Source organism: Dreissena polymorpha, chromosome 3, assembly GCF_020536995.1.
Source record: "Dreissena polymorpha isolate Duluth1 chromosome 3, UMN_Dpol_1.0, whole genome shotgun sequence".
Lineage (NCBI taxonomy): Eukaryota > Metazoa > Mollusca > Bivalvia > Myida > Dreissenidae > Dreissena > Dreissena polymorpha.
In genome coordinates, this window is record NC_068357.1 from 127071140 (window position 1) to 127098042 (window position 26903).

General features: G+C 34.4%; 1 protein-coding gene across 2 annotated transcripts in view; it reads left to right on the forward strand.

Moving 5' to 3' along the window:
- Positions 1 to 24479, forward strand: part of LOC127871361 (sodium-dependent phosphate transport protein 2B-like) — a 32369-nt gene extending 7890 nt beyond the window's left edge. Inside the window, exon 9 of one of the 2 annotated variants that reach the window (XM_052414176.1) lies at positions 23359 to 24479. In XM_052414176.1, coding sequence (XP_052270136.1) covers positions 23359 to 24236 — 878 coding nt within the window. In that variant the 3' untranslated portion in view covers positions 24237 to 24479. Of the gene's footprint in view, positions 1 to 109; positions 2355 to 23358 lie in introns of those variants that run through there. The other variant, XM_052414175.1, reaches the window with a different exon arrangement.
- The last annotated feature ends 2424 nt before the right edge of the window (positions 24480 to 26903 follow it).

Genomic DNA, 26903 nt, shown 5'->3' on the forward strand with positions numbered 1-26903 from the left:
GTTCAGTTTATTGTATAAAACTTGTGAATACTTAACAAAAAATACTTGTTAATATATATCATTTTCCGAGAGCGTTAAGTAAATCTCAATATCACCATCTCGGTTCCAGGCAAATACTTGTTCGAAGGTGCCGCTAACACCCTCAGCGATGGAGAAATTGGAGCCATCCTCCTCGTTATCTCACTAGTTCTTCTTTGTGCATGCCTCGTGCTGATTGTCAAGACCCTGAACTCACTTCTGCAAGGAAAAGTAAGCCTTATCATCAAGAAGTTTGTAAATGCAAACTTTCCCGGTGTAATGGGTTACTTAACAGGATACCTGGCGATTTTGATTGGTACCGGACTCACTATTCTCGTCCAATCAAGTTCCGTGTTTACATCCGCGCTTACGCCATTGGTTGGAATCGGCGTCATAGAACTTGACCGAATGTATCCGCTCACACTAGGGTCGAACATCGGTACAACAACAACGTCAATTTTGGCGGCATTTGCTCAAAGCTCAAGCGACATCAGACTTGCATTCCAGATTGCATTGTGCCATTTGTTTTTCAACCTCACTGGCATATTGCTTTTTTACCCCATCCCTCAACTCCGTTTCCCCATTAAATTGGCAAAGTTCCTGGGTAATCAGACAGCAAAATATCGATGGTTTGCTGTAGCGTACCTCATTCTGGCGTTCTTCCTGCTCCCAGCAGCCGTGTTTGCGCTTTCGGTGGTCAACTGGATTGCGATGGTAGCAGTAGTTGGACCGATTCTCCTTCTAGCGATAGCAGTCGTCGTTATAAACATTCTGCAAAATAAAGCACCGATGGCGCTTCCAATGGTGTTAAGGAACTGGTACTTTTTACCCGAGCCACTCAGGTCTCTTAAACCTATGGACAGGCTCATACAAAAGATCGTCTCTTGTTTACCATGTTGCGCTAACAATGGTGAAAAAAAGGAAAAGGGCGAACAAACTGGGGAATGGAAATCGACAACAAAGTTGTGATAAAAGATCTTTTTGAACTCGACTAAAAGTTTGTAAATATTGACTGTTCAATAAACTTACATTTCATTTTGTTTGCATCCTTTCTCAACTATTTCTTTCGTTGCGTGCAAGGAAATGAAATGAAATCACGTTTATGTTTCGTTTATGTTCTTATTCATATACAAAGTAGACTATTGAATCATAACTTCTTATGGCGGCTTGATTGATCCGTATTATTTTACCTTTTTTTTAATGATTAAATCATTATCATCTGAATCGTGCAAATCTAATATGCACATGATTCATAAATATATATTTCGAAAAAGTAAATATTGATTAAAATTGATTATTTCTTTAATTTGCAATAATATACATTTTGTATTTTAGTTCATTGACATTTTAACGAAATGCATACGACATATCATTATTTTATTTGTTAAGTGTTGATTTAGTTTTCAAATTAGAAATAAAAATGTATATTGAATAAATTATAGCATTAATTCTTGTGCAAATAAGTGAATTCTATTAAGTTGTAGTGGTATTGCTGTCTTTAACGAACCGGCGGTCATATCAACTATCCACTCAATGTGTTTGAATGATACGTTGATCTGTAAGATATTTGTATGCAAAGGTTTTTTTTTTAAATCTGAGTATAATTATTTAATCATACTATTAAACTGTATGTACTATCATTTGATATATGGGGTTTCGTTATGTGATGTATTGTTTTTTAGCATTTTTTTGTTGTTTTGTATTTAATACATGTTTTATACATATTTATTTATTTCTTCTTATTATGTTGTTAATAAAGCTTATAAAATGCTTATGTTTATCCTAGCAATTGTTAATGCTCAAATGCAAATATATTTGATAATGTTTTGAGAATCAACCACTTCTTGAAATCTATTGAAAACATTTACTTATCATTCATATATGAGCTAAGACAGAAGAAATAGAAATATGTCCACTTGATAATGTGACCAACGGTAACAAATTTCAACAACTTATTTAAGTCAAGTCGTTGTCCATGAAACATCGTAATTTGAAAAAAAAAATTATACGTAAATAAATGACTCTCAGTCTTCTGAAATTAATATCTTTATTGCTTTTTGAGTAGTTGTATTCAAAAACGAAGGCAAGAAAAGAAATCGTAATCTTCATGCTGATATACCACAGAAGTATCGCATACATAAAATAACAATACTTATCCCGTTATTTACGAAACAATTATGAATTATGAATTTGGGCTTCAATTGGAAAATTAAATTATATAGTAGACAGAACATATACAAAATTATTCAAATTCAAATGTCATCTTTGATTTACGGGAAAGTGTTCTTTACGGAAAAAATAAAACGAATAGTTTATTAAATACGTTTGTAATAAAATGTGTTATTATGTCATAATAGTGTATGTTAGTAGGTTAAAAAGAGTGGTTCGTTCAGTAACAGTGAACGTTTGCTAATGACCAATCGTTTCGTAGTAAGGTTACGCATGCGCAAATGAATTCATGTTTTGTTTTATGTAAAATATGCAATGTTATTGTCAGTGTTTACCGCAAGAAAGCCATTTTTAAATTCATTAACATGCATGATTGGAAAGCTAAAACAACTTATTTGACAATAAATTATTCAATTAATTCAATGTGTTTAAACATAAACTATTAACCTTAGAAATAACACACCGTTCCTCGCCAATATGGAGGCTGTCATTTTGAGCATGAATACATGGGGCAAAATATGTGAAGCTGTACACCACTCAAACAAAGTAGTTTCAAAAAGGCATTATTCTTTATTGCTTACATATATACCTTTTATACTAGCAAACCATATCGTTTAAACTGTATTTTATGCATATAATGCGTCATACGACCTACCATAAGTGATTATTATCAAATGAACAACATGTTCACCTTCTGATTGGACTTCCTGCTTGCAAATGTGTAACCTTTTATCCCTATTAAGATGAGATTGCCACGAACGTTTAACCCCAAAATAATTAAAATCACTTATGATTGAAAAAAAAATTCAATAACGTAATATTTTACAACTTAAAGCCACACACCTTGCCACTAACTTTGAAATGAAATACATGTTAATCAATACATATAGATGCAATTTGAAAGTGTGCAAAATTGTCATGAAATCTATAGCCTTGTTACCAAGTAATTTATTATTTTTCAAACGGTACCGCTTTTAAAACCGAAAGTAGGATTTTTAGACGTATACGTCCATTCATTTCGACAAACGCGATTATTTTTTAAGTTTTAAAGCGCAAAAGGACGGATTTCTACCTTGTAACCACCAGATATATTCTAATTGGCATAGATACAATTAAATCTATAGCCTAGTTGCAAGTAATTTATTATTTTTCAAACGGTACCGCTTTTAAAACCGAAAGTAGGATTTCTAGACGTATACGTCCATTTCGACTAACGCGATTATTTTTAAGTTTTAAAGCGCAAAAAAGATGGCTTTATACATTGTAACCAATAGATATATTCTAAAAGACATAGATAAAATATGTTTCTTATTTATTCTTAAATTTACTATGCCAAATAAGGTGTGTGGCTTTAAGCAAATACTGGACTGATTTTTGATAACTACATTGTTCAACTATTTTATTAAACTTTAAAATTGCATATATGTACTTCAGTAATTCAATCCTACAACAACATTGCGCCATTTTAGTTTTGGACGCACACTTTCTATTTTCTACATTCGTGGTTTGCAAAAAATTTCGCTGCAAAACTTGTCGTTTATTAGAGCGAACTTGCAGACCGTTTGCAAACGTTGACGAACTCTTTAATAGCAATAGCGTAACCTTTTTAACACTATTCAAGCCACTTTATTTCCAATCTTCTTGAAACTTTGTCAGATCATTCTCCAACTTATATTAAAAACAAGTTCGAAACTGACTCAACTAGGTAAAAAACTAGGTCACCAGGTCAAATTTGTACAAAGAAAGTTAACACTCTCAATGTGCCAATTTGTATCAAATCGTCATGAAACTTGGTCAGGACATTTTTTCTAATGATATCCCTGCCGTGCGAGGTTAAACAAAAATGATTCAAATGCGTCGAAAAACTTTATTCAAAACTGGTTCACGAGAGGGCGAAACTAGGTCAAATTTAGTTAAAAGATTGGTAACACTCTAGATGTCATATAGAAAATCAAATTTTCATGAACCTTGGTCAGAACATTTGCTCCAACAAAATATAAGCCAATTTTGAAAATGGTCTCGGGTTTTTATGACCAAATTACTACCAAGGGGCAGGCGGTTTCCCATACATATATTGGAACTGCATTGTATTAGAAATCTCTAGAAGTCACATTATTTGTCCAGTCTTCATGAAACTTGCTCAAAATAAAATAATTATTTTTGGTGTGTTTCGATATTTATTTTAATGCAGTCACGCAGTCTGGTCAGGAGCTGCACTTTTCGCTAATACGACTACAAAACCGTATGTAACTTTATAGAGAACAGCGTAGCTCCTAACCAGTCTGTTTAACTGCGCAACCTTTTCTTTAGCAACGCTGGCTGGTCGCATAATGCACATTGATTCTAATGATCTCAAATTCACATTTTGTCAACGTGCAGACATCCTAAAAATTTTATGTGCGTTCGGCTCCAAAATCGCCCGCCGAAACAAGCAATATGCACGTGCTTACTGGCGTTTCTGTACTTGGTCTTGCTGTAAACAATCAAAGCGCTGACGGCATTGAAAGTCTATTGGAAAGATACAAGTTTCTGCTGAAGTAAATGTTTAAGAAAAATAATTTTATTTATATAAAGAATAAGTGCATATACATTAAACAAGAAGTGATGAAATATTTCAAAACATCCTATATCAATCGGGAAATCATAAACCCGTATCCAGGTAGCCTAGTATTTTGAAAGCAAGTAAATGGCCGGATGTAAATGTTATTTCTGATTGGCTGGGTGTTCATTTATGCTCTTGTTTTAATGTGGAGAAAAAGTTCCATAAAAATCTGTCCGTTGTTTGTTTATTAAAAAGATGAAAAAAATATTGCTCTAACTATTACAGGCACCTTGTAGGTATTTATACTATGCGGTAATTAACCTGATCAATACATCATTATTATTAACGAGACTGAACGACATTTTCATCCGAATGCTTAAGTCAAAGTTATATCTTTGTTGTTTTTGTTTGTTACTTCTCAGTATACTGCCACGATCGCTTCAGTTTCATTGAAGCAGAAAGGAACAATTCGTTGTTGTTGTTATTGTATTGTCGTTGTTGCTGTTTTAGTTACTGTCCACGTTACTGACTTAAAATATAACACTCATGCTGTGTTTTGGAGCTTACTACGTTCAACAATTTTTCATCGTTATTTACATTATTCCAAGAACTTAAACTAACATGCAACATAATTTTCAGTCTAATATCAAAATACTTTAATTTGATACCCCTCTTTTACCGCCCCAAATCGCAAGGCAAATATTTGCCGTCACAAAGTTTAACACTATTACAGTTCTTACAACACTCGCCAGTCTTCTGCAAGAAATACGACGATTTTTTATCAGTAGTTGCATTTCAAAATCTTACTTCAACTATAATAAACAAAATGTATCTGTATTCCATACATTTTATGGGTCCTCTTCATTAAATGTCAACATAAATTGAAACAGAATACTGCGCGAGCGTAAACAATTTCATTCATTAAATTTATTATCAAAAAAATAGTTTCACTTTCTCCCGATTTTCAGAAAATGTTGCATGAACAATTGAAGCATAAGAACTGGGCAAGCATATCGCCTCAGGGGATATACACATGTTAAGTGGGAATACAACACTCCGATTGGACTTATATTTCAGGAAATCTTGTTAAAGTTACATATATGCCGAAAATTATTTGAAAAAATGTCGAACGATTTTGTTTATGAAATTCTTGAGTACTTTTATGTGCCAATGTTGCTCGAAAGAAGAATGACCGATAAAACAGAAACTTGTTAAATAGTAAATAGAAGTTGTAAAAAACGTTAACTGCTTAAGTTGATATAAAGTTGATATGTTCAGTGAATCACTTATTTATGTGTAGTTGGTCAAAAGCCTTGCAATCGAGTACTCTCCCTTTCCGGTGTGACGTCCCGATACGAGGTCACCACGCGCGTAGTGAATGTTATTGCGGGTGTGTATGGAACTATTGGCTTTGCGTGGTTAAACACGCTGTAAATTATCAATTTTGACAAAGTTTAAACGGGAATTTAATAAATCTTTTAAGGTAAATATTTTATTTTTGCATTGTTTGCATCAATTGAGAAATTTTACTTCTCGTATCCTTGACCTCTCGATACGCGGTAACCGGAGGATATTTATTGGAGTGATGGCGTCTATGAAACAGGTTGTGGAACTACGATATTTTAATCAAAATCTCGTTCCCATCCATCATTTTAAGTGAATTGTTCACAGATTTTGGCTCTTTTTCAAATGTCATAAAATATGATTGCTTTAAAATCTTTAATGTTTAATAGTCTGTATTTATTGTTATAGTAAGAGAACAAAATGAACAATACAAACAATACTTGACGTTGCCTGGATTCGAACCCGTGTTCACCAAGACCGCAAGCGAATGCGCTACCACTGCGTCAAGTAAACTTTCAGAAAATGCCTCGAAAAATACAACTATAATAAACGTTATCTATCTCGTCTGCCAACATCCGTGAATTTTTCCGACCACGAAGACACGCACCTGACTGCGAGACGTGTTTCTGATTTTCAGCTCCTTAGTCAATTGGCATACTGCCAATAGACTAAAACGACACCACAAGCTTGCCGAAAAATCCGAATTTTTTTGAAATCTAACGGGCTTTTAATGTCCTGACTTTCCGCAATCTTCCCCAATAGGACGTCTGTGCCAAAGGTATTCTTGTTGTTTATATACAATATTATACCGAATTTAGCAATTTCGCGATGCGCGAGTATTTTTTTACAATTTGGTAAACAATAGAGTTACTTAGTGCATATTATTAAAATAATACATATCCTATCAGTAAAAAACATTTAAGTTCATGTCTCAATAGTACATGTGCAACTCGTGTATTAAGTAACACGCAGTTTTCTTTCGAAACATTCAAATCACACTTTTATAACCGCGTCATGCGAAAATGGCGTTTCGGCCAGAGTAACTCAATCTCAGCCTGTGCATTTGCGTAGTCTGGTCAGAGGCAATGCTGTCCGCTATAAAATCACTCAATGTGTTATGGTCCCATTACGTATCTCCTGACCAGATTGCTCAAGACATGCGCAGGCTAGGTGGGCTATAGCTATGATGGGCGCATATGGCATATGAGCCATTTTCGTATGACGCGGGTCTTCTGAAATCACATTGCGAGTTGTAAATGGTATGATTTAGCACAATGCATTTCGATATAACATTGAATTTAAAAGCAAATAAATCAAACTGGCAAATAAGGACAGCCTATTCAGGCGGTCAGGAACGATTTCCAGACGTACTGACCGAGTACAGGAAACATTGTGGTTTGATAATTAAACGATTTTCCTCTTAACGTGACACTATACTATTTCAGAAGTGCTTTTTTCTCATATTGAAAGTAAAACTGTGTTTATCGATAGTCAATTTTGTCTTCCCCTGACGATTTAGTGACCGAGTACAGACCCTGAAATTCTGCGAGATGGATTTTACGCGTAATTGTAACTGGTTCACAATTTGTGTCAATGTCGTTCGAACCTGCAGAGAGTAGTCCGGCATTCCGTACATTGAACAGTGTTACATCCTTTACGCTGTGCACAGACACAGTGATGCAGCCACATGTCAGGGGATTTCTATCGATTCAGCCTATCAAATAATCGAATGTATTAATTCATGCCTGCTGGCGTTATGTTGAGATCATTTAAGATGAAAAGCTGGGTAAAACAGCTTTGCCGAACAAGCACAGGAGTGTTCTATACCGATGTTAAGGTCAGAGATTGGTTGACACCGTGTGAACTACTAGGGTAACAATTAATGCATACACAACAAAGTACGGGTCAACAGCGTTGTCTTTATGGCTACCTAATTCGTGAGTAAAAAGTACTGCTCGCAGATGTTTTTTTTTATTATTTTCATCAATTGTCTTATTGTTTATTTTGAATTGTATATGGTGTCAAAATAAAATTGAAAAGGGAATTTCCAGCATGAAATGATATTCTTAGTGTGATAAGTATTCGATATTCCAAAAATGTTCATTTAATATGATGGTGATTGCAAATTTTATTTTATATTAACTGGTTCTCATATAACCATTTTCATAATATTTTTAATGCTTTCAGAACGTCTAAAAAGAGACACGTTGTTATGTTGTTTAAGTTATATCTACATAACGTAAATATGATGATACACAGTGTACACACATTACACATTAAGACACACTCTTTATAAATTTGAATGGGTTGTGTTCATTTCAAACTTACGCTTTAACAAGCTATAAGATAAATTTTGAAAAATGAATTGCGTCTAAGATTATGCAATAGCGAATACATTCAGTGCCTTCATCGCTTTAATTTAAGTATACATCGCATGTTTACAAAAAAAATGTTAGTAATGCAATGCACTATGGTCATTCTTGTAATAATATTTACTGGCAACAACGATACAAAGCACATAATATTTTCTTATGTTCAACCTTAGATAAGGACGTTCTAACTTTAATATGAACGGCAGGAAAGAACTTATTAATGTCGCTTTAAATGCCTTTTTAAGTTAGAAGTTGATATTTATTTTATATGCAAGATGATCGTTTCAGGAATACGCCATATATTCGTACACAATATTTCAACCATTATTAGAATACCATACTCCGATTTTCATCTGTTTTGTGCGTGTTTTATCTTAATTTGGAACGACAACAACGCTTAAACTCATTTAAAAGACAATTTGACAGCATTTATTAAATCTATCTACAAATAAACCCTGTATCCTCCCTTTCGTTAAAAAGCGACCCGACTCTCGTTGGTAAAAAGGTTTGTCCCGGATCCGCTTGTAATTGTTCGATCCTCGATTCCGATTTGTTGTCGGGAGTCCCTTTGAGCCCTACATGCAGCTGAAACCATCAGCAGACGACACGCTTAGAGAGTAAAGACAGTAGTAAATCTGACAGAAGTACTCATCCGATTAAATATTCTCGTCCCAAAGTTTCGAACACCATTCGACCTGAAATTTTACCCGCATTTATATGTGTGCTCATGGCTCGAGAAACGAAAGTTCACTTGTGATGACATTAATTCATCTCTATCGAGTATATAAGCAGACGACGACCTACGCAATAAGCACATACTTGTTGTTGTGTTGCAAATCTGGTTATTCTGGACTATTGAGCTTTTGAATACGATTTGGCGGTTGTCATGGATTCCAACGGGTCCTTAACCGGGAATGAAACCTCATCACAACCTTATAAGGTGAGTGGAAGAGTGTTTTTATAAATACATAATGAATTTGAAAAATGTATACATCGCCAGCTGAAAAGAATTAGTTCCTGTCAAACGAGTGTTAAATATGTACGTTTTTTATCCCAAGTTGCTGATATATTTTTTGCAAACACCATTGATCATGAACATTTCTATATTATAATGAGTAAATCAAACTAATACAAATGTTAGTTACTAGCCTACGTGTGATGTAATATTTATTACTTGTAATGTTGAGATATTTATATTATTATGCAATTCAATTGTCTTGCAATGTAATTTTCTGGTTAAAAATTCTAAATTAATATTTATTTGTTGTCATTTATATTTTACAGGAAAAGGGAGCCACAAACCTGGGTTTCAGTACTAGCAATGCAGATATTGTAAGTTCAGTTTTTATCTTATTAAAATCTTATTTGCATTATTATTATTATGATTATGATGATAATTGAAAATTTATTATTATTTATCATTATAATTGTTATTATTATAATTATTATTATTATTATAATTATTATTATTAAAGGTTTTGCTTGCCATCTGGATTTTGGTTCGACCATACAGTTCTTTCTATCATAATAAAGTTTAACAAAAATCACGATAAAAATTCGTTGCGGCAAAAAAATTGGCGACGTTTTTCGGCTAATAATTGCGGATATCATTGTATAAATACACTCTGACGTCATTATCTTGTTGTCAGTACGACCCGATACGAAAATGGTAGATATCAAGGAAATAGTTCTACGTCAATCTGTGTCGTTTTCATTCAAAATTGGAAAACAATGAATTGTTCGTCCAATGATTTAACTTGAAGTATTTTTTTCGAAATTTAGAAAATAATTCAAAACCTGTGTCACATGATCGCGGATTCGGCCATTTACTACTTTTTTCGCTCCCTGCTGTTTTCCGAACAACCTGTCGTGTTGGTCCAACCATAAGAAATTCGCCCGACTCCAACCCCAAAGTGATATATTTGTTACATAACTTTGATGTGTCCTTTTGTTTATAAGCATATACTTTGTTAACTCATTTTACAAAAAAATACTGTCTTTAGTATTTGTGTTAGTAAGATGATTTTTAAGATAAGACTTCACTTTCCGATTTACAGTCAAACCTTACAAAATTAAAGTGGGCGACACTCCAGTTTTTCGCTATTTCGTGATCAGGAGGAACTTTGGTACCGAACTTTGTTTCAAATCTAACTTCGGTATTCAAACCCAATGTGTGCTCGCGTTTTGATTAACACTACAGTCCGTTGATGTATTGCATGGATATAGTGAAACATGAGATTAATACTCTCAATAATAATGATGTATTTCGCCCCGTGGGTGCAAAAAGGTACCATGTTACGTTCAGATTAGAAAGCACGTGGTACCTTTTTGCACCAATGGGGCGATTTATCGAGTATTATAAGATGAAATGATGAACGGTAAGGTGATTTTGAAGATGCAATCTTAAAGACGAGAGTGATGGTAGAGGCCATTGTTGTTTTTAATGATAATAATGAACATGGTGTAGGGCGGATTTTTTTGTTGATAACAATGATGATGGTGGTGTTCTGCATCTGATGACGGCGATATGGATTATGATAAGGATTACAAAGGAATGTTTATGCATCCCTTCAGGCCACTTTTACTTAATGATGTGTAATAACAAACATTAAATATACAGTGAAAGTACGGTGTTGATACATAAGTCTGACTGACAGTACTTTGTCGTTGAACCCAAACGTTGGATTGACACCAACGTGCTGTGCAACATGACAAGATAAAGTTTATTTTTCAATAATAGCAACACATATAACAATTCTTAAATGTTGGGAGATTTAATGACACAATAAATGTAAAGGAGAATTGATACAGCGTTGTTTCAACACATTCTATAAGTGAATGCTTGTTAGATAACTCAATTTCGGGTGGGTAAATTTTATAAAAGTACACTGTGTACTTCTTGTCATTGTAAAATATCGTTCAACTATCAAATTAATTCAATAAAGTATCGCCCTATGACATCCTTACATGTTCACTTAAGTAAATCGAAATTAAATTTACATGATCTCCATAGACGAGCAGAATGAACATAGACTTTGAGTATGTTTTAAAAAGCGATCGTTATAATGATTTGCTCCGCATGAATACCGAAAAGGTGTTTTATGTGCCCTAGTTGTATTTAAATATTCAAAAGTGCAAACTAGAGGTAAACAACACATTCGCCGACTATACATCTGTCGAAAAAACGACCTTCATCAAAAATGTTTTAGAGCAGTGTTTATTAGTTTATTACTAACCTTTTAATAAAGATAGCTATGTTTAAAATACATTATTATATAAAACAAAATTACTCTCTGTGTATTACATAGCATAATTTAAACGAAGTTTCTCATTTCTCTTTCATACCATTATTTCATGAATTCTCAACCGACACTGGGTAATGACAAAGGATGAAAATATTTCGATACGCAGAATGAAGACATGCTTTTAACGGCGTTCAAACTTAATATCAGGACAATCATATCATATTATGTGGCTGACGTTTGGAAGGCCATCAAACTCTTAAAACGTAAAAAGCGGCTTGTAGCGATTTAATGTTAAAAGAATATTTTCTTGAAAGCATTTATATTCTATCCAATCATATGTGTGATATGATAAATGCTATTTTTGTTTCTGGCTTTTTTCCCGATCATTGGACAGAAGGAATTATCATCCATCTGTATAAAGGTATTTCCATCGAATGTCATTTTAGAATCGCCCTGCAAAGCGTCCCTTGCAATATCCCTTGAATATGTACAGTTGGATCGGAATTAGGTTTGAACAAAACCAGCTTTTGTTACGTTCATGAAGATCATCATAAATTATCAGTTTCATAATAGCCTTCTTTCCTATTATTTCATCAATTCCTAAATCCCCCTTTGTGTGGAAATAATGACATATTTCTGATAAAACTTTGGTTATTTATCTTTATTTAGAAAATTCTATTGAGTAGATTGTGTGTTTTCTTTTGTTAAAAACACGTTGATTTGATATATTTTTTTTGGGAAAAAAACTTCCTGTGTAAATGCCAAAAACATGTAAAAAAAAATCACTTTAAAACAGCAAGTGTTTATTAGTTTCTAATAGTATTTTTCATGATTTATATTAAAAGTACTTCAAATTTTTAATTGTTCATGTAATAATAATGACAGAACAGATGGATAGGAAATATATGAATATATAAGGTAGCTAGGATGCCTTATTAGCAGTGGTATGTAACTAAGGAAATATATGAACAAATCAAGGTTAGTAGCTAGGGTGCCTTCTAAGCAGAAGCATTTTACTAAGGAAATATATGAACAAATCAGGTTAGCTAGGGTGCCTTCTTTGCAGAGGCATTTTTCTAAGAAAATATATTAACAAATCAGGGTAGCTAGGGTGCCTTCTTTGCAAAGGAATTGTACTAAGAAAATATATTAACAAATCAGGGTAGCTAGGATGCCTTCTTTTACAGAGGCATTTTACTAAGATAATATATTAACAAATCAGGGTAGCTAGGTTGCCTTCTTTGCAGAGGCATTTTACTAAGAAAATAAATTAACAAAAAACAGGATAGCTAGGGTGCCTTCTTTGCAGAGCCATTTTTCTAAGAAAATATATTAACAAATCAGGGTAGCAAGGTTGCCTACTTTGCAGAGGCAGTTTACTAAGAAAATATATTAACAAATCAGGGTAGCAAGGTTGCCTACTTTGCAGAGGCATTTTACTAAGAAAATATATTAACAAATCAGGATAGCTAGGGTGCCTTCTCGGCACAGGCCTTTTTTCTAAGAAAATAAACAAATCGGGGAAGCTAGGGTGCCTTCTTAGCAGAGGCATTTTATTAAGAAAATATATTAACAAATCAGAATAGCTAGGTTCTTAGCAGAAGCATTTTACTAAGAAAATGTATGAACAAATCAGGGTAGCTAGGGTTCCTTCTAAGCAGTGGCATGTTACTAAGGAAATATATTAACAAATCATGGTAGCTAGGGTGCTTTTTTAGCAAATGCATGTTACTAAGGAAATGTATTAACAAATGAGGGTAGCTAGGGTGTCTTCTTAGCAGAGACATGTTTCGAAGGAAATGTATGAACAAATCAGGGTAGCTATGGTTCCTTCTTAGGAGGCATTTTACTTAGAAAATATAAACAAATCAGGGTAGCTAGGGTACCATTTAAGCAAAGTCATGTTACTAACGAAATATATTTACAAATCCGGGTAGCTATGATGCCATCTAAGCAAATGTTACTATGGTAATACATAAACAAATCAAGGTAGCGAGGGTGCCTTCTTGGCAGAGGCATGTGTCTAAGGAAATATATGAACAAATCAGTTTAGCTAGGAAGCCTTCTTAGCAGAGGCATGTTAAGCAGGAAATATATAAACAAATCAGGTTGGCTAGGGTTCCATCTAAGCAAAGGCATGTTACTAAGAAAATACATGAACACATCAGGGAGATATGGTGCCATCTTAGCAGAGGCATGTTACGAAGGAAATGTATGAACAAATCAGAGTAGCTAGGAAAACTTAGCAGAGACATGTTACTAAGGAAATATATGAACAAATCAGAGTAGGTAGGAATCCTTAGAAGATACATTTTACTAAGGAAATATATGATCATATCAGGGTAGCTAGGGTGCCGTCTTAGCAGAGGCACGCTACTAAGGAAATACTTAACAAATCAGGGTAGCTATGATGCCTTCTTAGCAGAGGTATGTAACTAAAGATATATATTAACAAATCAAGGTAGCTAGGGTGCTTTTTTAGCAGAGTCATGTTACTAAGGAAATATATGAACAAAACAGGGTAGCTAGGTTGCCTTCTCAGCAGAGGCATGCTACTAAGAAAAATATATGAACATATCGGGGTAGCTAGGGTGTCTTCTTAGAAGAGACATGTCTCTAAGGAAATGTATGAACAAATCAGGGTAGCTAGTGTTCCTTCTTAGCAGAGGCATGTTACTAATGAAATATATAGACAAATCAGGGTAGCTAGAATGCCATCTAAGCAAAGGCATGTTACTTAGGAAATACATTAACAAATCAGGGTAGCTTTGGTACCTTCTTAGCAGAGGCATGTGTCTAAGGTAATATATGAACAAATCAGTTTAATTAGGAAGCCTTTTTAGCAGAGCAATGTTACTAAGGAAATATATGAACAAACCAGGATAGCTAGGGTGCCTTCTTAGCAGAGGCATGCTAGTAGAGAAAAACGATATATGTTCCTTATTTTGACATAAATTTGGTGTGAAGATATTACATTTACTAGGTAAGTAAAACCGACCTTTAAGCTGATAATCATATCTGATTATCAGAAGAACAAACCGGATGTTAATTGATAAGAACTGTTAATTTCTAAGCATGAATAATGACAACATTACCTAGTTCAAAACTTTTTAAATTTTTGCTGAAATACCTTTTGTATTGTACGTGTTTGCAATAATTGTTAAACAGATTAAAGCAGATTTGAAATAAATTTCTTAACATTCTCCAACGACGCATAGTGACAAGGATGGAACCTTAATTGAACTCAGGAATTTGTTGATATGGAACAATCCAATACCAGAATGCATTATCCATGACAAAAGTTCAATTATTTAATAATAATTGAATTCTACCTATTTACCGGTATTTCGTGCACAATCATCTATGCAATATTTATTAATTGACATATTGATGTAATACAACAAATAGATCAAGGATTTCAATAGACGCATATTAATTCATTTTGACAAAAGTATATTGAACTTTGACCTCAGTACCACAACACAATCCTGACCAGGGACATCAATCATATGCATTTCAAGTGCCATGTTAATGACCCTCCTATACTCTTAATTGACACCACACCTGTTTATTTAAAACTCTTGCAAGTGTTTGCGCAACACGGAACGTTGTTTATCTAATCTAAATTGTGTAAATCTCGCGGAAATGATATAAGGGGAAAGGACATTTACAGCTGTATTTACGTATGTCTCTATATAATATTTACAGACAATAAGTTCATGTGCTCGATTGTTTGAGTTGCAAACATTATTTTACAAAGTTTAGCGACAATAACAAACCTCAAAGTATTCCATGTTCCAATAATAATAGTTGAATTCTATTTGCCACTCAGACAACTTCAAACAGTTTAAAAAAATCTTATTGCCCTCCCCAGTACAATGAACTTATGCTCGTCAACAAGTCCATATCAAATAACCACATGTTTTTATTCAAATATATATAAATTGCGTACCTTTATCGTGTCAGGCAAATTAAATTGACATCCGTTGATTTCATTTCTTTACATGCTAACCATCAAAACATTCATGACAAATAGCCCATTTTTGTAATTGGAAAGTTGGTTTAGCAATATGCAAGTAAGTGCATCATTAGATATTGATTTATACTTCAGCGATCATGCGATACGATGAATTTGTTCATAGTATTAAGTATGGTAAAAGTTATAGTTCCTATATGATTAGCAACTATAGTGTTACATTTAATATCAAGAGAATTTAGAATATTATATTTAAGTCGAATAATAAAATGTATTATTATTTTTTTAATTATATTATTATTATTATTATTAATATTATCATTATTATAAACTGTAGAAAAATTCATGTACATACAATGTTTTCTATGCATAATATGTACAAGTTCAGTTCGGGGATGTTACCTACTGCTTTTCTGCATGGTGGCTGCTGTTGATAGTGATAGGGGAGATAACCACTGTGAGAAGTTTGCTGTGAATTGTATGTTTATGTAACGAATAATATCATTAAAGCGGAAAGTGTCGTCGCTTATTAGCCTGTGCGGACTGCACTGGCTAATCTGGGACGAAACTTTAAGCATATGTACTACACCCCCTTTTTCACAGAGCACGGCCAATATATAAATCGTTAAAACATCTGAAATAATATTTTCGTTTTCTTTATCGAATAGTACACTAGATTATAGGCTCTTAAAGTACCTTTATAAGGTCCCAAATGTATCCATTTTTATAGACCGTGAAATGGAATGGCGAATTTCAAATATGTATCAAATGCTTAATGTAGGGTCTTTTAAAACAAAACAAAAACATGTGCACAGTTGAAGACAAAATAAGGGATTATAAAATTGAACATAACACTGGAAAGATTTTTAAGGTTATTTAATATTATGAGTATTTCAAACAATCCCAAAACACTAACAGGTTTTTCAAACATTTCATATGTCGCATTTGCACAGGCTATGACAGAGAAACAACTGGAAATGGACGCTGAAAAACAAAATGAGGCAAAGGTGGAGATTGAAGGACTGAAGGAAACGGAAGAAGACCCTTGGAAAATCTCTAACATCTACATCGAAGTCACTCCCTGGAACGGTCAGTGGAGTGCATAGAACTTGATCTTAAATGGTGCTATGTTGATATATATATATATTATTTATTTTTTTTTGGGGGGGGGGCTTGAAATGTTCTGAATTCTTATTTCACTGACAGAACTATTCGCACATGAAAAAATACCGGGCCGTACTGTGTTATGTTGATTTTGATAAAGACAACTGCAAAAAGGACTGAAATTTACACACACAAAAAAGATTTTTAAAGTAAGAAAAATTAAGAAAAAATCCGATAAAATAGTATTAAAAAATCTGCCTAAACATAACTACATGTTTGCAGCGAGTCCCTTAACTGATATCTTAGTTCACTTCGGCATTGGAACTGCGAGCTCTCGTGTTTTTCCACATACACGTAAAGTCTTCTATGTATCGGAATTGTTTTAAAAATTAATTGAGCAATCGAAAAATTATATATTTTTCAATTCTAACATTTTTAAAGAGAGTGGTTTATTTTATACGGAACAATAAAATAATATTGTACTTTTTACTTTTTTTCTCTTATATATGTCCTCTTTTTCATGTAAAACTATTCACTCCGTTTTATAGCATCGATACTCAAATATCATCAACCAGTAAAGCAAGACCAAACGTTTCAGAACCTGGTAAATGGGTCTTTCAAGTATGGGATTTTGTTGTTCATGAGAAAATCAATTTTGAAACGGTAGCATCCTTCACCACTTCGATACGTATTTTGACGCATTTGTTGCTCCTTAAAAAGTCACATTTTTATTAAAGACCTTTCTTACTAGATTCAAGTTTTTAAGACATCATTTCCAACCTTTAGATACTGAAAAGCAGCTAACAGCATCAAACATGAACAGACTGCGAGTTAATCGCAGGCTGTTCTGGTTTTATGCTGGTTGCAAAAGTAATTTTCACTTTGTTTCTTATGTGGTTAATCCTTCAGTCTTCACAGTTGTTCTGGATGAAAATAAGTGGTCATTTTCCAAATTCGTCATGTAGTCCAAATGTTATATGTTTTGAAAAGTGGTGGTAACCTCGGACAAATGTGTGTTGTTTTGTGTTTATTGTTGGGTTTTTCAGTCAGTTTACTAGTTGAATATATCCGGGTTATCATTAATAAGAGCAAATATTTGTGCCAGCAACCGACAAATTCCCTACTAAAGTAAGTGTTTGGGAAGAATGGCCGTGGAAAAGATGTAATTACCAGAAACCTCAACGGGCTGGGTAGGGGATTGAACCCAAGATCCTCTGATTTTTAGGCCAGCGATCTAACAACTGAGCTTTCCGACCAATATGTATGTCATTCTATACATAGATGGTGACGTCACTACGTTATTGTCACCTCTATACTAAGACGCATCACATTCCCCTGGTTTGGGGAATTATGCTTCCGCCAAAGTAGTTCTGCGTAGGAATGAAAATGTTAATAATGAAAGAAAAGTCGTTTTTTATTTGATGTTAAAAACGGAATGTTGTTTAAAGAAATGTTATTTAATTATGTTTAAATGTGATTTTGCATCTCTATTGAGACGGATAGCGATAATCAGAAGCACGATTACCTGATCTACTTTCGCTTTCACTTTTCATTCGTAAAAGAAGTGCTACCCACAATTCCTTTCGCGTTAGTACACAGGTCAGTAAGACAGGTGTGTACACAATGATATGTATGTAGATCAACTTTACAGCAGGTGCTCGATCTAACAGTACATATTTTACCCTCCATTAAAAGAGCATTCTTTTGGTGAACCGGATGTCGAAAACAGAATGTGACGTCTCATTGGATAATGCGATATTTACAGCCAATCAAACGACGTCTTTCCAAATTTCATCTCATTACTCATCATCGCGGATATTGCTTTAAAATAGAAATTAGATGTTTTTACTTGCAAGTACTTCCGTTATAAAGACATTTTTTAAATGATTTTTAGGAGTCGCGACTTCTCGATGGAGTAAACAAATTTGCAAACGATTGGTGTTCACATGCTCCAGATTATGATTTTAAATAATTAGGCCAAAAGTTGTTATTGCTTATTGATAGAGTAACACCTTAGCTACGTCTACATGGCACAGTTGTATTGCAATCGCCTTAATTTTCGGCAATGTAATAGGACTATGATTGATGGCTTAAAAAAATAGATTTAAATAGAGTTAAAAACATTTTAGTTGAAAACTCTGGTTACTAATATAGCATTTGTTAGGCATCGAAGGTAAAACCAGACCATATTATACCGTCCCCACGCCTTTTAAGTCTCCTATAATGAGCACAAACAAATGGGCGTGCTATATTGTAAGTAAATTAAGTATGCAATAACCATATAACCATACCTCAAGCGCTAACAGCACTAATATTCGCAATTATTACCTACATGTAATCTATAGTGGTGGGGGACATATTGTTTTTGTCCTTTCTGTTGGTTTGCTGCTTTGTTTGTTTGTTTGTTTGTGCAAACTTCAACAGTTACCATAACTTTTGCAATATTGATGATATCAACATTATATTTGGCATGCATGTGTATCTCATAGAGCTGTACATTTTGAGCGGTAAAAGGTCAAGGTCAAGTTCATCCTTCAAGGTCAAAGATCAAATATATGGGTCAAACTCGCTCATTTAATGTACACTTTTGCAATATTGAAGATAGCAACTTGATATATGGCATGCATGTGTATCTCATGGAGCTGCACATTTTGAGTGGTGAAAGGTCAAGGTCAAGATCATCCTTCAAGGTCAAAGGTCAAATATATGGGGACCTATTGTTTCACAAACACATCGCTTGTTTGCATAGTGTTTATCTTCAGAAGAAAAGTTTCAATCGCTCATTTATGTATTTATGTACATGATAAATCATCTCATCGATTATGGATACGTAGCACATATATAAAACTCATTTACAATCTTCATCAGTGAACATGCCTAAAGTAAATAAATCGCTTCGCTTGTTATATTATTTCCATAGATTTTTTATCCGTGAGGGAGGAGACCTTTTTTGAATTTCCAAAAATAAATAAATACATTCCATAGCTTCATTTTGGTGTGGCCTTGTCGATAATATATGCACTTACCAGATTCTTACAAATATATACTGTTTGTACCGAAAATTCATACATAAATCATTATTGAATATATATGCTTACAATATACATGTTTACATATAAAAAAGGCAATTTTTGCAAACGCTTAATGACTTTACTAGTACACATATGGGGAATTTGATAATCAACAGTATTGTTTATGTTGTCAGCGTTTTGATTGACTGACGTTCCATCTACTTTTAGAACTCTCTGCGTGCGGAAAGTTCAAGCGGGTCACGTGGGACTACTTCGGCAAGCTCGTCGTCCTCGTCGGTCTTCTCTACCTTTTCATCTGCTCCCTGGATTTCCTTGGCAACGCGTTCAAACTCATCGGAGGTACAAACAAGTGCATGTGCACTTGGTCTATTTACTTATTTGAGTACACCCGATCAAATCAATTTTGCTCGTCCGTGTACAGAAAATAACTCAATGCTTAATTGTTTTGTCAGCCTTTGGAGGAAACACAGTGTGTGTTGGTATAGCTTATACATTTCAGATTAAAAAGTTAGTGTACTAATTTAATCCAGTGTATAGAGTGAGTATATGAACATAGTTTCGTTCAACCAATATACAATATGGTGATTTTAGTAAAATGTTTAGTGGAAGCGTCAAATGAACATGTTGGCGCAATATGAAAATAGAACTACGTTTATTCCATTATAAAACGCGACAACGCACAGAGATTATTTGAAAAGCGACACGTGTTGACACCAAAACAAAACTCACCATATTTGACAGAGGCCTTCATAACAAACATGTTCTTAAAATATATTCTAAGCTGAGAATAATAGTAATGAAAGTATGTCGTTTTATATGTAGTAAACAGCTCGACATCAATGAAATCGACTGGTTCGGATGACTGTTTTACATGCTTATTTAAGTTGTATGTAACTCGCAACCACGCGAGAGTGCCACTGGTGTGTGTGATCATAGTCGTCGTATGTCCGCTTGTGATTCTATTCGGATAACAACTCATTACTTTACGAATGCAAATTTCCAGAGGAGTGAAACAAATGAACTGTAACACATTTCTGGGGGTAATGCGAAGTCGATGTCATTTATACCATGGTTGATGTTAATGTTGTGTAAATCATAGGCAAAGCTGCCGGAGATATTTTCAAACAAAGCGATGTTCTGTCGAACCCCGTTGCGGGCCTCATGATCGGTATCTTAGCAACCGTTCTCCTCCAATCATCGTCAACCTCGACTTCCATCGTCGTCAGCATGGTGGCATCAAAAAGTATGTCGATGAATTAATCTTCGATTTATTTTAAATTTTAAATGAAAACAATATGTACTGTCGTAAATGCTTGTGTATTTACCAAATGAGATTGTCATATTTGTGACGTGTTGATATTTTATAATTAAGGTTTCAATACACATATTATCTAGCGTACGAATTAGACAAATCATAACACGACTTGTGCTTTCAAAAGAACTTTTTATACAAAAATATGATTTTATAAGTAACTTAAATTAAATATACAATAAAACTACGAATTACGTGTTTTACTATCAATGAATGAAAATAGAACAAGGGAAACAACTGTTACCACATTATTTTTTCTCTAGTTGTTCCAATCCGTAACGCTATACCGATGATAATGGGTGCAAACATAGGAACGTCCATAACTAACACGCTCGTCTCACTAGCCCAGATGTCAAACAAAGGAGACTTTCGGCGCGCATTCGCGGGCGCCACTGTCCACGATATGTTCAACTGGATCACAGTTTTGGTTCTACTACCCGTAGAAGCATTTTCTGGTAAGTCGAAATTTACCGCTCTCCATCGCCCCCCCCCCCCCCCCCACCCCTCAAAAAATATCGGATGACCCTTTTTTAATTTTAATGGCTTTTTTGCTGTTTACTTTAAACGTATGACAATTTTCTCTTGTTTTTGCATAATTTCTTTATCACGTAAATGAAAGAACTGTGTCCTATTCAAAATGCGGTCAACATAGCTCTAGCGGATTCTACGCAATCACGTAGTCAAGTCAGTAGCTATAATGTCGGCTAATGTGACAACGAAACCTTGGGTGACTTTATAGCGGGCACGGTAGCTCCCTACATGATTGCGCGGATACGCAGGCTTTTGTGAGCTATATTAGGAGAACATTGTTAGTTATCAAATTGCATTATACTTGGAAAGGGTAAACACATACAATTCTTATATTGAAAATAAGTGTCTCTTTTTGTGTGTATGTTTTTTATTGTCCATGCGGAAAACGACACGTTCAATTTTTTGTCTTTTAACAGTAACGTAAACAAGTGAGAATACATTAACCCATTTATGCCTAGCGTCTAGAAAAAATGCCTTGGCAAACAGCGTAGACCCAGATGAGGCGCCGCATGATGCGGCGTCTCATCTGGGTCTGCGCTTTTTGCTTCAAGGAATTTCTGTCAGAAATATTCTAATATAGAAATAAATATACTAGACATCCCTAATTTTGGAAATAAATTGATCCAATTTAGAAGGATGGGAGAGTCCACTAGGCATAAATGAGTTAAAGAGACCGTAGAAAGGAAAACACGGATTCGTATTGCAATATACATTTTATTCTGTAAGGCACTTTATTCAAATACAGGCATTACGTGAATGAAATTAACTTATTTAAGAAAAGTCAGAAAAGTCAGAAAAAGTAAAATCTCATACGGGAATCGAATTCCTGATATGCCCTTTGTAGCACTTATAAATGACATGATCTCTGTAATGGCGTCATTTATTTCAGGCTACCTGTTCCACTTGACCGAAAACATTGTTGATTCCATGACACTGACGACAAACGAGGGTGCGGACAGGGAGTTTCTTAAAGTGCTGACAAATCCATTTACGAAACTGATTATTCAAGTACGTAGAGAACTATTAAACATAAACGGAATTGTGTATAAACTATTCTCGGTCATAGCTTTTCGTCGAATAACCGAGGGTAATGATAAGATGCATATGAATACAATCACAAGTGCTAAGCATTTCCAAGTGATTTTGGTTGTAAAACTTGTTTGCTGCGGATGTTTCGCTTAATGTAAATAAAGCTTTACATTAATGTATGCTAACAGTAGCTCTGCAGCCATAAATGTATTTACAAAACTGGAGCAAAGATGTGCAAAGGTTACATTTTAGAAAAAGATTTCCATCATCGTTAATATTAATTCCCCCTAAAGGTAGACAGCAAGGTGATTGAAGGCGTCGCCAATGGCGACATAGATGCTATGAACAAAAGCATGATCAAACATTGCTGCAAGAAGGGAATCGTCGACGTAACTTACGTTAATACGTCAACGCCTGAAAACCGCACATACGTTACCAAAGAATCCATTTGCCAAGAGAAATGTAAGAAGCACTGCAGTGATATTTGTATTATGAATTGGTAGTAAACAATCAGATATTTAAATTAAGACTCTCAATTTAATATAGTTTGCGATACAAATACATTATGGTGTCCGCGTCAGTTGTAAAATTTCAATAACGTATATCAGATATGAATGCTTCACAACATATCTGTTAACATATATTGTTAAGAGTGAGCATTAAGTATCCAACTCTCTGTTCCAGGTAAATACTTGTTTGAAGGTGCCGCTAACACTCTCAGTGATGGAGAAATTGGGGCAATCCTCCTCGTTATCTCACTAGTTCTTCTTTGTACGTGCCTCGTGCTGATTGTCAAGACCCTGAACTCACTTCTTCAGGGAAAAGTCAGCCTAATCATCAAGAAATTCGTCAACGCCGACTTTCCAGGGTTTATGGGTTACTTTACGGGATACCTGGCGATTTTGATTGGTACCGGTCTCACTATTCTCGTCCAATCAAGTTCCGTGTTTACATCCGCGCTAACGCCATTGGTTGGAATCGGCGTCATCGAACTTGACCGAATGTATCCGCTTACACTTGGGTCGAACATCGGCACAACAACAACGTCAATTTTGGCGGCATTTGCTCAAAGCTCAAGCGACATCAGACTTGCTTTGCAGATTGCATTATGCCATTTGTTTTTCAACATTACTGGCATAGTTCTTTTTTACCCCATCCCTCAACTCCGTTTCCCAATAAGATTGGCAAAGTTCCTGGGTAATCAGACCGCAAAATACCGATGGTTTGCTATCGTGTATCTCATTCTGGTGTTCTTCCTATTCCCAGCAGCCGTGTTTGCGCTTTCGGTGGTTAACTGGATTGCGATGGTAGCAGTTCTTGGGCCGATAACCCTGCTTGTCATAGCAATCGCCGTCATAAACGTCTTACAGAACAAAGCGCCAAAGGCGCTGCCAATGGTGTTTCGGAACTGGTACTTTTTGCCCGAGCCACTCAGGTCTCTCAAACCTATGGACAGATTAATGCAAAAGATCGTCTCATGTTGCCCTTGTTGTGCCAACAAGGATGCGACCGAGGAAAATGACGAACAAACTGGAGAATCGAACTCCAATACAAAGTTGTAATAAGTTATTGAAAAAGTATTGTTGAAAGCGTCTTCAAGTTTGTAAATATTTACTGATCAGTTAACTAATTTAACTCTTTTATATTTTACACATCCATTTTCTTTCGTTTCGTGACAATAAAATCACTTTCATTTATCGTTTCTGTTTTTATTGATTTACGAAATTATTGTTCAATCCTTACTTCAGTGAGTCACTTTTGGTAAATTGACACAATTAAAAAAATGTTTCAGATTTGCAAATTTTCGTTGTAGTTATGATATTTATGAGGAAACAGTTATACTGAACATTTACCATGCTCTAAAATATCCATTATATGCATCTTTTGACGATTTAAAAACTTTAATTATAAAGCGTTGCAACACGAAACGATTAATTGGTTTAGAAAATAAATGAGCCGTGCTCTGTGAAAAAGGTGTTTAATGCATGCGCGTAAAGTGTCGTCCAATGTGCAGTCCGCACAGGCTAATCAAGGACGACACTATCGCTTTTATGATAATTTTCGTTTAAAGATAGTCTCTTCATAGCAAAGATTTAGTTGAGACGGAAAGTGTCGCTCCTGATTAGCCAGTGCGGACTGCACGTGCTAATCTTAGACGACACTTTACGCGCATGCATTAAATACCATTTTCACAGAGCGCGACTCAAATATAATAATTAAATATATATGCATGTATGAAACGTAAAAACAATAATGGTTTTATCATATTTAATTGCAATTCATTAAAATTATTTTTAATGCACATGGCATTTTGTAAAATATGTAATTTGTTTAATGGCTTTTAAGTCTGTAATTGTGTAATTAAAACATATTGTATTTTTTAAAATAAATTATAACATTAATAAATAGGAAAATATTTTATTGTATAATGTTATTATTTGTCATATAATTGCATATAGTTTCATTAAATATAAGCTTCATTTTTTTTATTTTATTGATCTGAAGTATGCTTGGTTGAGAAGGGCATTTATGAAATGTGGATATTATTAATATTATGTTCGTTATTGTTATAAAAACAAATGTTTGTGATATCAAATGACATACGGGATGACGAAATGTGGTAAATCGTGTTCAATTCCACTTAGTGTTGTTTTATATTCAATACATCTAATTTAAAAAAAATCTTATTATCATTTGTGTAATGAAATAAAATTAAATACATATGCTTGATGTTTGATTTAAAAAAATCCAACACAACGCTAACCTATAGCATTGTTCAGTTGTTAAAAAAGACCACTGCTTTATCAAAACAATGATATCATTCAAAGGCACTTCATGTGATAATCGTTTGCGAATGAATCGCTGTCCAAAATCAATTCAAAGAATGTATTACTCTGCATAGTATGGCTCGTGTATTAAAGTGTTAGTTTTAGTTTAAACCTATTAACTTTAGTTCGATTGTATTTAAAGTATTACTTCTTATTTGAAACGCTCTCGAATTCGTTTCCCGGGACTAGAACCAGTACTTGGTGTCTATGGGAGGAAATCTAAAGAACGCACCCACAGTGGGGATCAAACACGTGACCTCCCGGTAGCAAGGCGAACACCATATACACTACGTCACAACACTTCTTAGTTAGGCTTGTGTCAGTGAAGAAATGTTTTCACAAACCTTTAATAATATACCAATGTTTACACTTTTCAGCAACTGATGATAGTCAAGTCGTTGTCAATCGAATGGTAATACACAATTTGCAAGTTCATAGAAATTAAAAGGCATCACCATTGCGATAATTCAGGAAATTATTCGATGTTGTAATTAATACATATTACCTTAGAGAAAAAAAATGCTGGCAGATACGGAGGCTGCCATTTTGAGCATGAATAAGGAATGCAAAATATTTGAGGCTGTGCAACACTCAAACAACGTTGTGCTAAACATTATTGTTTCATATTGCTTACATACATACATTTAATTTGCTACAAATACATAATAATATGTAAACTTCCTTTTATTTATGCCATGCGTCTCCACCAAACCATGGGTGTTTACTATCAAACTAACAGCTTTTTTCCTATCTCTGCCGGTTTGTGCATGTGTTACCTTTTAGACGTGTCGAACGACAACATCGCCGGGAACGTTCGAAGATGGAAGCCCCATAGAATACAAATCTTTAATGAATGAAAATTGGTGAAATAAAGTATAAGTTTCAGCCATATTTGAGTCGCTTTCGATAAAAACATTGCCGCAGTTTCAAATTACACATTCGTATTATAATACTTTATAATTTGGCCACATTATACGCGTTCGCAATTTTAGTTTTGAAAGAGAATTAGTGTATTCCTGTTATTGGCAAATATAACAGTGTCGTTCAATAGCGCGAACTCGTGACCCGTTAACGAACATTGCCAAAAGTTTAAGACACTAACCACATTTTAGTTCGCAGCAAATTATGTCGTTCTAACAACTGTTTGCAAACATTTACGAATGATTCCGTTACTGAACTGACGACATAAAAGTTTATTAAGCGAAACTTAGAAAAACCTTAACCAGAATCTTGGCGAGGCGGACACGTTATCGCGAAACGCAAACTTTCGCAGTCTCACATTTATCAGGCACTTCGTAGTCTCTATTATTTGTACACCATCATTTCTATTTGTACTTATTTTAAAACAATCACACAAACTTGAGGAAAAACCACTGTATACATTAAATTACGTCATGGAAA